Source organism: Microcaecilia unicolor, chromosome 7 (assembly GCF_901765095.1).
Source record: "Microcaecilia unicolor chromosome 7, aMicUni1.1, whole genome shotgun sequence".
NCBI lineage: Eukaryota > Metazoa > Chordata > Amphibia > Gymnophiona > Siphonopidae > Microcaecilia > Microcaecilia unicolor.
Window position 1 is genome coordinate 307,446,762 of NC_044037.1, and position 13,235 is coordinate 307,459,996.

At 41.7% G+C, this 13,235-nt stretch overlaps 1 protein-coding gene across 1 annotated transcript in view; it reads right to left on the reverse strand.

The window, feature by feature from the left end:
- SPEG (striated muscle enriched protein kinase) overlaps nt 1-13,235 on the reverse strand; it is a 495,656-nt gene that overhangs the window by 122,958 nt on the left and 359,463 nt on the right. The window contains exons 19-21 of the mRNA XM_030208751.1: nt 10,927-11,039; nt 10,663-10,831; nt 907-1,009 (exon numbers count right to left, since the gene is read on the reverse strand). Of these exons, the coding sequence (XP_030064611.1) occupies nt 907-1,009; nt 10,663-10,831; nt 10,927-11,039 (385 nt within the window). The remainder of the gene's footprint in view (nt 1-906; nt 1,010-10,662; nt 10,832-10,926; nt 11,040-13,235) is intronic.

The following is a 13,235-nucleotide window of genomic DNA, read 5'->3' on the forward strand; positions in this document are numbered from 1 at the left end:
AACCCCCCTCCCCACAAGTTAATCCCACCATTCATAGAAAGCTCCTTTAAAACACAGATTCTCACCTGCTTTCACTGTTTGCCAACCTGCTAAATACTATATACAGTAAACCTATCCTCAACTGGCAAGAATCAGTAAATCTTTGATGACAGCTTTCAAAAACATTTACCTGGCTAAAGAGCATTTTAACACAATGTCCGCCAGTGAAGACCAAAACATGTGACTTCTCAAAAAATGGGGAAAATGTCTCATACACTCCTGTGGCAACACTCTCACTTTTCAGGTGCACACAGCACAAAAAAACCCCTTCGACACTTTTTTGCATATTTAAAAAACAAAAAAAGTATATTTAAAAAATATATGTAATTAAATTCTTCGCTTTTGAACGCCCAAACTGACAGCAAGAATTCAAATCACTTATCTTAGCCTACTGTCCAGTTCAATTGAAGGGTGGTACTTCCTTGCTTCCAGAAAAACTGTTTTGATAAGTACAAAAAGGGTCATGGGCTGTAATAACTGGCCTCCAAGGGATATATGATCAATTTAGAGGTCTAACAAGCCAGACATTTTGCAGCAGAAGAGAATTTACCAGTAGGTGGAGAAAGCAAAAGCCACTGGGCAGCTCTCCTGCCGTATGGGTCTCTTGATTTATGTCATCAGCTGTGGCATCATGGACTTCTTGGGATGGGGAAAGAAAAGGCAACTGGCTCTGAGCAGCTGGCAGTGTAAATCCACTACTTCTAGCCTGTCCAATATTACTGACAATGGCAACGCTAACAGGACAGGCTGCTCAGCTCTCATTTACACCCAACAGGACAGATGCTATGGCCCATGCAGGATAATGGGGAGAGAGTGCTAGTTAGTAGTGCTAGTTAGTAGTAGTAGAGTGGAGCGTCATCTTCTCACCTCCCAATCTCTTTGTGAATGTCATAATAATCCGTCAGTCTTCTCATTTTCTGTAACAGGGATTCTTCTGTTTCTTCCGTAGTAATATCTGCATCAGACTTCACTGAAATAATAATCAAAGGAATGAAACTGGCTTGGGATAAGGGTGGAAGAGACAGAAGTAACAGAAAGTAGGAGAACAAGGAAACAATAGTGATAATATCACAACACTACAACAGTGAGACCAGGGTCTTTAATAGCACCGTATCAGAGCACTGAACCCAGGATATTATCGTGGTTTATAGAATACGCTTAGGGGGTTTATAGAATACACCTAGTGGCCGTGACAGCGCCTAACTATAGGCGCAGCCATCTATGCCAAGTAAAACGGTGTAAATACTGGCCCCTAAGTTAGGTGTGAAGCAAGTGTATTCTATGACTGTGCATTTAGTTTTTTGGAACATTCATGACCCCCCCCCCCCCCCCATTCTATGCCCTTAGCCACGCCCCCTTTTAGCAACACACATTAGAATTTGCACACATCACTTTACAGGAATGCTCTTAGGTAGTAGTGCGTGTAAATTCTAATTAATGCCAAATAGTGTTGATAATTGCTTGTTAACATTCAATTATCAGCGCTGATTGGATTGTTAACCAATTAGGTAACGCGTGTTGTTATGAAATACACTTCAGAACTCTCAGTGCAATATATAGAATCTGGGGGATAATGCCTTTCTAATCTCGTATTCAGTGGCAGTGAGTTTCACTTGAAAGCAGCTGGATAAGAAAATTTCAAGGTAGGGAACAGCCAGCTGACTCATAGTTCATTTAAGGCTATTCCCCAAACTACAGCAAATGAGTGACATACTTTGGGGCATGTCCATAAAGGCTTCTGAAAACCAATGCACAGACTCTGAAATAGATAACCGCATGCACAGGAAGCCAGTGTAAACTCCTGAGTAAAAGAGTGGCATTATCAAACTTTTTAGCGAGACAAATCAGCCTGACAGCACAATTTTGTAAATTTTGCAAACATCGTTCTGATCAAACCAAACATCTCTCTCCCTCCCTCTCTTCCCCTTTATTCCCTTCCCCCTCCCTCTTCTCTTTCCTCACTTCATTCTCCCCTTCCTCCTTCTTCCATCTCCCTCCCCCACATAGCCCTCCTTTTTTTTTTCCACTATTTCTTGAGGACATATACATCATTCATGCCTGTCTTCATTTTCAGTGAATATGTTGATCTATTTCTTGCAATACTTTACATAACGTTTAATACATTTATATATATATATATATATATATATATATATATATATATATATATATATATATATATATATATATATTAATCTGTTCTCTTACATGAAAGCATTTATTTTATACATTATGAGGTACATGATTTAAATGTTCTTACACTGGCGAGTCACTATAAGTCCTTTATCTCAGTTGTGTGAGTAAAATAGATACACCTTTTATTTGATGTTTAGATTTTCTCTAATTATAACATTATTTCACTGTAATACTATTTATAAAACTTATTCTGCATTATTTTCCGCGGCTTTCATAATGTCAAACAGGACGTCCTTCGGTGACTGGTGTTTAAAAGACTCATGAGCATGTGCAGTGTTTTCAGATGAGCTTTCGGAGTGAGAGTATTTTACTACAGTTTGTGGGATTGTGAAATCTCATGTAAATATTTCTTATTGTAATTATTTTTCTTTATCTTTGGAAGTTGATCGTTTTTCTGTAACAAGCGGATTACTTGTAAATTATGATTATAAAATAAAGTATTAGTGAGATTCACCCAAGGAAGTGTACAGTAGCTACAGTTTAATGTAAGACATAATTTTGTTAACAGCATAACAATAGTAAAATAACCAAGAATAAACATAAATTCAATAAATAAGGTAAACTTGAAAACAGTAGATTGAAACCTAACAATAGAACTACCGTGAAACAGTATCAAAAATATACACATTTAACAGCATTGGAATTGAAATACCAGAGATATAACACAATGTTAGCATAACATTGATGATACACCTAATAAGCATACATTAGAACATTCAATTAACATAGATATGATGCTAAAGATTTTCTATAATATGGCTTTACCATATAGCTGAGGGATATATGATGGGAATAAGATGCATGGTATAGAATCAATTGGGATAATTTGATGGTTAGCTAAGGTCAAGGCAAGTTGTTAGCTTCCATTTTGTAGCGTATTGTTTATATCTGCGATTTGGTTTGTGATTTTCTTATCCTGTTTCACTTAATTCACTACCCTCATTCAGATACAATTTGTCTTATGGCTAATTGTTTTCGATAAACGGCTGTTTCACTTACATATGAGAATATGTCAGGTTTTATTTGATCGTTCTCACCTCATAAGTACATAAGTACATAAGTAGTGCCATACTGGGAAAGACCAAAGGTCCATCTAGCCCAGCATCCTGTCACCGACAGTGGCCAATCCAGGTCAAGGGCACCTGGCACGCTCCCCAAACGTAAAAACATTCCAGACAAGTTATACCTAAAAATGCGGAATTTTTCCAAGTCCATTTAATAGCGGTCTATGGACTTGTCCTTTAGGAATCTATCTAACCCCTTTTTAAACTCCGTCAAGCTAACCGCCCGTACCACGTTCTCCGGCAACGAATTCCAGAGTCTAATTACACGTTGGGTGAAGAAAAATTTTCTCCGATTCGTTTTAAATTTACCACACTGTAGCTTCAACTCATGCCCTCTAGTCCTAGTATTTTTGGATAGCGTGAACAGTCGCTTCACATCCACCCGATCCATTCCACTCATTATTTTATACACTTCTATCATATCTCCCCTCAGCCGTCTCTTCTCCAAGCTGAAAAGCCCTAGCCTTCTCAGCCTCTCTTCATAGGAAAGTCCTCCACAATAGTCTTGGCTCCATCGGCATTTATTCACGCATCTTTTTTTCATTATTGCATGTGGTTAAGTTTTTTTATATGAATAGGCTTGCTGGATCTAAATAACAAGGCGCATTGGTGTTTTAGTACTGAAATCATTATTGACAAGATCATCTACACGTATGATCCTCATTGGTTCACTATCACTTTGTATTCTCTGGTGGCTATAGAACATTTTTGTAGAGATCAGCATTGTGGATGCACATGATTTGACACAAACACTTATATTATCTTTTTTTATTTGGGATATTAGTTGGGATAACAGAATTTTTATGTGGTCTGTATCAAACATTTGTCTTTTGAAAAATACTACAGTTATATATATAATTTTATATGTATTGTAACTTTATAGTAGTGTTTAGATTTAAATCTTTAATACTTAATTATTATGTTGTTTATGACACTTTACATGATGTGTACCCACCAGTTACGATTATTGGTAATAGTTTCTCCTGGAATATCTTAGATTGATTGTTATATACATGTAGATCTACATACAATAGAGATAGTGCATGAAAATTTATCTCATATATCATTGTGGGTATCCTGAAAACCTGACTGGATAGGTGTGTCTTGAGGACTGGGTTGAGAACCCCTGCTCTAGAAAAATCAGGAAGTGCAAGAATATTTTGACCTGAAAAAGCACAAAGTTTAAAGCAAAAATACAGTCTTAGAATCCATGAACAATCGAAGCCCAAAGGATAAGTAAGAATAAGGGAAGCTTCAAGTTCTCAGGAAATCCAGAGAGGTCAGCTATGAGGTGGACTCTCATTCATTGGACCAGTATCCCACACTTTACACCCCACATTGTACACTCTGGTGATAGGGAAAGGGGGGAAAGGGAATGAATATACTGCCTTTATGTGTTTTTTTTTCCCAACTACATTCAAAGGTTTATATTATATACAGGTACTTATTTGTACCTGGAACAATGGAGGGTTAAGTGACTTGCCCAGAGTCACAAGGAGCTGCAGTGGGAATTGAACCCAGTTCCCCAGGATCAAAGTCTGCTGCACTAACCACTAGGCTACTCCTCCACTCCTCAGGGGCATTGAGTCCACTAGAACCTGTAGCATATTTACAAAACAAAGACTCAGAAGCTATTTAATATTCTCAAGGGACTCAGTTTTTCTCTGTGTCACCATATCATCCTTAATAACAGCACCCTGAGTCTGTCTTGTTCTCAAACTCTTTTTCCAACTTCTGAATTATCTGTGCTTGCTTTCCTATGGACTCGCCTAGTATTGATATAAAACAGCTCTTGCACCGTAGTGAGATATATTACTGGTATTATCACATGGAAGGTAACAGGCTAATCAGTTGTAGGAACATCTCTATTTTTGCAATCTAGGTATGGTGTTTTGCATACTGTATGGTTTGGTTTGATCAGGTTTAAAAGTAATTGTAATTTTAATATATAATACTGTTTCATAATTAGTAAACCATCTCAGATGGTATAGGTGAAATATAAAATGAACACATCATTCTTATACTCTGCTCAAAGCTAATGAAGGATTGCAAATATTGGTCTAACACTTCAAGAAGAATGTGATATCTGACAGCCTTTAGTACGGTACAAGGAGATGGTATCTTCTACTCCTCCTCAACATTTCTATTGCATTATTATCCATTCACAGTTCTAAGAGGGTACTGGATTCCTTGGTTAAGACGATGGCACAGGTAGTGGAAACCAGTACTGTGACAGGATTCAAGCATTGCTTGGAATAGATTCAGACAAAGGAAGGAGATAGCCAGAAAGTGAATATGGTCTGTGGTGACGGGCAGACTGAGTGGGCCAAGAGGTTCTTATGTGCTGACAGGTGCTACAAGAGAGGATTTGAGGGATGGGATGATAGTTACAGTCAGTGCTTTTTTTGTGCCGGTACGCAACGGTACGGCGTACCGGCACCTTTTTTTTTTTTTTTTTTGCTCCCCCCGCCCCGTGACGGACGCAGTGCCAGCCCCCATTTCCGGCCGCTGCTGCTTCTCCTGTTGAGCAGCAGCGGCCGCTACACAAAGAAAAAGATTTAAAAAAAACTTCAAACCTGGCTGAAACGCGGCACCCTGGCACTGTAGACAGCCATTAGGCATTGGCTGTTGCCCCGCAGCCGCTCCGCCTCTTGCCTCTACGTCACTGCGCTCCTCCGGGGTCTTCCTCCAGGGGCAGTGACGTACAGGCAAGAGGAGGAGTGGCTGCGGGGCAACAGCCAATGCCTAATGGCTGTCTACAGTGCCGGGGTGCCGCGTTTCAGCCAGGTTACATTTTTTCTTTGTGTAGCGGCCGCCGAGCAGCGGCCGGAAATAGGGGCTGGTGCCGCGTGCGTCGCGACTTCGCGCCGTTCGCGGGAAACTTGGCAGGGAGAGGGAAACCAACAGAGGGAAGGATTGGGGAGAGAGAGAAAGAGGGAAAACAACAGAGGAAGGATTGGGGGGAGAGAGAAAGAGGGAAAACAACAGAGGGAAGGATTGGGGAGAGAGAGGGAAAACAACAGAGGGAAGGATGGGGAGAGAGGGAAAAACAGATGGAAGGATGGGGAGAGAGAGGGAAAAACAGATGGAAGGATTGGGGAGAGAGAAAGAGGGAAAACAACAGAGGGAAGGATTGGGGAGAGAGAGAAAGAGGGAAAACAACAGAGGAAGGATTGGGGGGAGAGAGAAAGAGGGAAAACAACAGAGGGAAGGATTGGGGAGAGAGAGGGAAAACAACAGAGGGAAGGATGGGGAGAGAGGGAAAAACAGATGGAAGGATGGGGAGAGAGAGGGAAAAACAGATGGAAGGATTGGGGAGAGAGAAAGAGGGAAAACAACAGAGGGAAGGATTGGGGAGAGAGAGAAAGAGGGAAAACAACAGAGGAAGGATTGGGGGGAGAGAGAAAGAGGGAAAACAACAGAGGGAAGGATTGGGGAGAGAGAGGGAAAACAACAGAGGGAAGGATGGGGAGAGAGGGAAAAACAGATGGAAGGATGGGGAGAGAGAGGGAAAAACAGATGGAAGGATTGGGGAGAGAGAAAGAGGGAAAACAACAGAGGGAAGGATTGGGGAGAGAGAGAAAGGGAAAACAACAGAGGTAAGGATTGGGGAGAGGGGAAAAACAGATGGAAGGATGGGGAGAGAGAGGGAAAAACACAGATGGAAGGATTGGGGAGAGAGGGAAAAACAGATGGAAAGATGGGGAAAGAGAGAGGGAAAACAGATGGAAGGATGGGGAGAGAGAGGGGGAAAAACAGATGGAAGGATGGGGAGAGAGAGAGAGGGAAAAACAGATGGAAGGATGGGGAGAGAGAGAGGGAAAACGGAAGGCTAGGGAGAGAAAGAGGGAAGACGCTGGATGGAAGAATGCAGAAAGAAATAGGGGAGACACTGGAAGGATGGGGAGAGAAAGCAGAGCTGCTAGATGGAAAAGGGGAATAGAGAAAGACTGGAGAATAAGAGGAAGAGGCATGGGGAGAACAAGGGTGAGGAAAAGATGAAAAGCCACGGGTAGATGAAGGAAATTAAAGAATGGATAGTAAGAATGAATTAAATCTGGACAGAGAGAGAGCCTGAAAATTATTGAAGAAAGCAAAGAAAAAGGAGACAAAAAATGACAAATGGCACAGAAGAGTTAAGCGAAAACAAAGGAAAGGAGAATCACAGTCTGGGACCAATATGGAAAGAAAAACAGTCACCAGACAACAAAGGTAGAAAAAAATCATTTTATTTTCATTTTAGTGTTTGTAATATGTCCAATTTGAGAATTTACATTGGCTGTCTTATTTTGCACTGGGTATACTACTACTACTACTTAGCAAATCACGTTATTTTTTTCTCCTATAGTACTGTAATATTTTCAATGACGTCTGTTTATATGCGCCATGGCTGGTATAGGGGGTGTGGTTAATGTGGGTGTGGCTGTCATAGGGGTGGAGCCATATGTGGTGACCCCGCCCATAATGAGTACCGGCACCTTTTTTTCTACAAAAAAAGCACTGGTTACAGTGATGCCCGTGACTGGGTGTTTTTCACCTCCTCCAAAGATAAGACAGACTTAATGAGTTTATGATACAGGAGAGGAAACTTAAGTTAGAGTTTAGAAAGAACTTTCTAAGCATGAGTTTAGTTAGGGAAGTTATGAAGTTTCTATTACAGGCGATATAAACATGACAGCAGATAAGGGCCAAGTGGCCCATCCAGTCTGTCCATCCTCAGTAACCACTAACTTTACCTCTCCTAAGGGATCCCACATGCTTGTCCCATGCTTTCTTAAATTCTGACACAGTCCTCGTCTCCACGACCTCCATCGGGAGGCCATTCCATGCATCCACCACCCTTCCCGATTTTCTTATATTCCTCCTAAGCCTATTTCCTCTTAACTTTATCATATGCACCCTCATTCCAGAGTTTTCCTTCATTTGAACTGAGGTATTTAAACATCTCTATCATATCCCCTCTTTCCCGCCTCTCTTCCAGCGTGTACATATTGAGGTTCCTAAGCCTGTCCCTATATGTTTTATGACTGAGAACACTTACCAGTTTTGTAGCCGCCCTCTGGACCGACTCCATCCTGTTTATATCTTTATGTAGGTGTGGTCTCTAGAATTGCACACTGTACTCTAAATAGGGCCTCACCAGAGACTTATACAAGGGTACTATCACCTCGTTTTCCTGATGGTCATCTCCTTATGCAGCCAAGCATCCTTCTGGCTTTGACCATCAGTTTTTCTACCTGTTTGGAGGTCATCAGAAACAATCACCCCCATGTCCCGCTCTTCTTTTGTACACAGAAGCAGTTCACCCCCTATATTGTACCGCTCTCCTGGATTCCTGTAACCCAAGTGCATGACCCTGCATTTATTAGCATTAAATCTTAGTTGACAATTATCGGACCATTCTTCAAGCTTAGCTAGATCCTTCATCATGCCATCCACACCCTCCAGGTTGTCCACCCTATTCAGAGTTTGGTATCATCCGCAAAGAGACAAACCTTACCAGATAGCCCTTCTGTAATATCACTCACAAAGATGTTAAAAAGAGCTGGCCCAAGGACCGATCCCTGCAGTACACTACTGATAACATTCCTTTCTTCAGAGCAAGCTCCGTTTACCACTACCCTCTGTCTTCTTCCATTTACCAATTTTTAACCCAGTTAGTCACTTTAGGATCCATACTGAGGGCACTCAGTTTATTTATCAGTCGCCTGTGCGGAATCATGTCAATGACTTTGCTAAAATCCAAGTACACCGCATCAAGAGCACCTCCCAAGTCGAACAGTTTGGTCACCCAGTCAAAGAAATCAATCAAGTTTGTTTGACATGACCTGCCTCTAGTGAGGCCATGTTTCCTCAGGTCCTGCAGTCCATTTAATTCAAGAAACCTCACAATCCTCCGCTTTAGAAGTGTTTCCATTAGTTTGCTCACCATCGCGGTCAGACTGACAGGTCTGTAATTCCCAACCTCCTCCTTACTTCTGCTCTTGTGCAGAGGGACCACATCTGCCCTTCTGCAGTCCTCCGGGACCACTCCACACTCTAAGAAAGAATTGAAGATGTCAGACAGCAGAGCCACCAGAACCTCTCCAAGTTCCTTGAGCACCCTCAGATGTATCTCATCAGGCCCATCGTTTTGTCTGCTTTTAGTTTAGCTAGCTCCTCACGAACACAATCTTCAGAGAATCAGTCCCGGTCTATCATACATCCATTCCCATTTGTTTTCTGCATTCCTACTCCTGGACTTTCGTGTATAAACACAGAACAGAAATAATTGTTACGCAGTTCAGCTTTATCCTTATCAGCTTCTACATTTTCCTCCACCTCAGCTTTGAGCCTCAAAATGCTATTATGGCACTTCCTCCTGTCATTTATATATCTGAAAAATATCTTGTCTCCAATTTTACCACATCAGCTATCTTTTCTTCCATTTTCCTGTTCACATTCCTGACAGCTTTTCCAGCTTCTCTTAGTTTTTCCAGCCGGTCCTCCTCTTTCTGAGTCATCTTGTAACATATGTGGCCTAATCTTCTTTCCCTTAACTTTTCAGCTACTACGTTCAAGAACCAGAGCGGCCTTCTTTTCCTCTTACTTTTATGTAACTTTTTTTAACATAAAGGTTTGTTGCCTTTAAAATACTACTACTACTACTATAAATCATTTCTATAGCGCTACCAGTCGTACACAGCGCTTCACAATTGAACATGAAGAAAAGACAGTCCCTGCTCAAAAAGAGCTTACAATCTAAATCAGGACAGACAGACAGGACAAAAGGGATAAGGGTAGGACAGACAGAGGACACATAGGAAAAGGGACTATTGAAGAGAGGAAGACAAGATAAGGTTACGAGCAGGTGACAAGTTAGGAATTAAAATAAAAGCAGCATCAAACAGGTAGGCCTTTAGCCCGGATTTGAAGGCGGCCAGGGATGGAGCTTGACATAAAATAGCTCCTTTCAGTTTTGCCCACTGCTGTTCTACTTCCTTCAGCTGTCCCCATCCAGCTAACTCTTTCGTGAGAAATTCTTCTTTCTCACCAAAGTTGAATAGCTCCATTTCACTTTGTTTCCATTATCCACTGCTAAAACAATTCTTCATGTAGAGAATCCAAGATCTCTTTGCTTCTGAATGAATGCACAGCAGTGATGCCCCAATTGACGTCCGGCATGTTAAAATCACCAATCCTATTGCAATGCAGTAGGTGCTAGATAACCACTTGAGGTCCCTCCAAGCCTATTTTTTCAATTCTTCCAGCACCAGGCCAAAGGATTAACACCAACAAATAGGATGAACACATATCTCCTTGGTGGAGCGGTGACTAGAGGGTTGCTACCATTAGAAGATGATGTGGCTACTCATGTTCTTACCGGATCGCACCATCAGCTCTGCTTTGCAGGAGACCTCTCCTGCCAGGTTTTTAGCAATGCAGGTATAAACCCCGCTGTCCTCTTCAGTAGTGTTCAGGATTACAAGGGAACACTCAGTGTCATCATAGACAAAGGTGAAGTGGCTGCTCTCTGCCAGTAAAGCTTCATCCTGTACAGAAAACCAACAAGAGGCATCTTTACAACGAAAGATCAACCTTTTATGGTAATTCTCAAAGGACTTAACAAAAGATATCAGAAACTTACTTTGTACCACATAATGTCAGGGAGTGGCTTCCCTTCCACTACCACAGCAAAGCGCACTGTCTCGCTGATCTGAATGTCAATATCCTCCATAATGGACTCAAAATGGGGAGTCTCTAGTAACACAAAGACAAAAAGGAGTCCGTAAAATTGATAAAGACATAAGGCCATTTGTACAATGTATCAAGAAGCAAATAAATCCATTATCTAATCTAATTTAATCATAATATTTTGGATTTCTGATTCATTAAAGGATCACTTGATGCAGTTTACAACAGTTTAATTAGAAAATACATAATTAAATACAAACTTAAAAGACAGGCTCAATGGCAGCAGTCTCAGACACATAAGGGGTCGATATTCAAAGCCAGTTAAGTGGGCAAGAGAGCCTCTTAGCTGCCTTTGGCATTACGTGGGCCCTGAGGGAGTATTGAGTGGCACTTACCCATAAAGTGCTGCAGCTATTGTTGGGTTAGTCCAAGGACAGAGTCAGCACTTGTCTGGGTACCAGCTGATTTTCAGCTGGGATCTGGATAGGTAAACTGGGGAAATACAACCGCAAAAAAAGCAGTCCTAACTTAGCCAAGTCAAGTTTATCTGAGTCCTAGCAAAATATTAGCCAGGACCCAGAGAAAGGGGTCTGTCACATAAGCTGCCTTAAAGCAGTCCTCTGACCTTCACCCCCACACACACCCATCCAACATAAGAGCCCCCTGCACAGATCCCTCACTTCCTCCAACCCCCCCATCAGACATAAAATCCTGCAAACAAAGATCTCTCTCTCCATCCCCCCCCAGAGCTGACATAGAGAAACCCCTGCACCGAACCCTTCTCCCTGCAACCCCCAGTTCTGACATAAAGTCGTTAAATCGCGTGACGACTGTGAAAAATTACAAGAGGACCTTATGAGACTGGGAGACTGGGCGTCCAAATGGCAGATGACGTTTAATATGAGCAAGTGCAAAGTGATGCTTGTGGGAAAGAGGAACCCGAATTATAGGTACGTCATGCAGGGTTCCATGTTAGGAGTCACGGACCAAGAAAGGGATCTAGGTGTCGTCGTTGATGATATGTTGAAACCTTCTGCTCAGTGTGTTGCTGTGGCTAAGAAATCAAATCGAATGTTAGGTATTATTAGGAAAGGAATGGAAAACAAAAATGAGGATGTTATAATGCCTTTGTATCTCTCCATGGTGCGACCGCACCTCGAATATTGTGTTCAATTCTGGTCGCCGCATCTCAAAAAAGATATAGAGGAATTACAAAAGGTGCAGAGAAGGATGACGAAAATGATAAAGGGGATGGAACGACTTCCCTATGAGGAAAGGCTAAAGCGGCTAGGGCTAATCAGCTTGGAGAAAAGGCGGCTGAGGGGAGATATGATAGAGGTCTCTAAAATAATGAGTGGAGTTGAATGGGTAGATGTGAAGCGTCTGTTTACGCTTTCCCAAAATACTAGGACTAGGGGGCATGCGATGAAGCTACAATATAGTAAATTTAAAACAAATCGGAGAAAATGTTTCTTCACTCAACGTGTAATTAAACTCTGGAATTTGTTGCCAGAGAATGTGGTAAAGGCGGTTAACTTAGCGGAGTTTAAAAAAGGTTTGGACGGCTTCCTAAAGAAAAAGTCCATAGACCATTATTAAATGGACATGGGGAAAATCCACTATTTCTGGGATAAGCAGTATAAAATGTTTTGTACTTTTTTGGAACCATGCCAGGTATTTGTGACCTGGATTGGCCACTGTTGGAAACAGGATGCTGGGCTTGATGGACCTTTGGTGTTTCCCAGTATGGCAATGTACTTATGCACAGAACCATCTCTCCCCAACCCCCTGCTTTGACATAAAGACCCCCTTTGCACAGATCACATCTTCCTATAACCCCCTAATCTGACATAAGACCCCTCCAAAAAGGTCTTTCCTTCCACAACATAAAGATCCCCCAACAGAACCCTCTTTCCCCCAACCCCCGATCTGACATAAATGTTTGTTTGTTTAAGTTCTTTATATACCGCCTTTCATAACAAATCAAAATGATTTATAAATAATATAAGTCAGAGAGAGCAGAACTCCATAAAAATTATAGGAAAGCCCAGCAATGTAAGAAGGTAACGTGAGGGGCTAACAGAATAAGAAAGCTACAGAGAGAGGACTGATTAAGGGGGAAGGAGAAAGGGGTGCTGTTCGAGGGAGCAACTAACATACCGAAGAGCCCAGAAATGTTAACCTGAAAAGATGAGATTACAGCTGGGCCGTAAACTTCTTATAAGATTGCTTGGAACAGAGGGAAACAGGATGTGAGTTCCA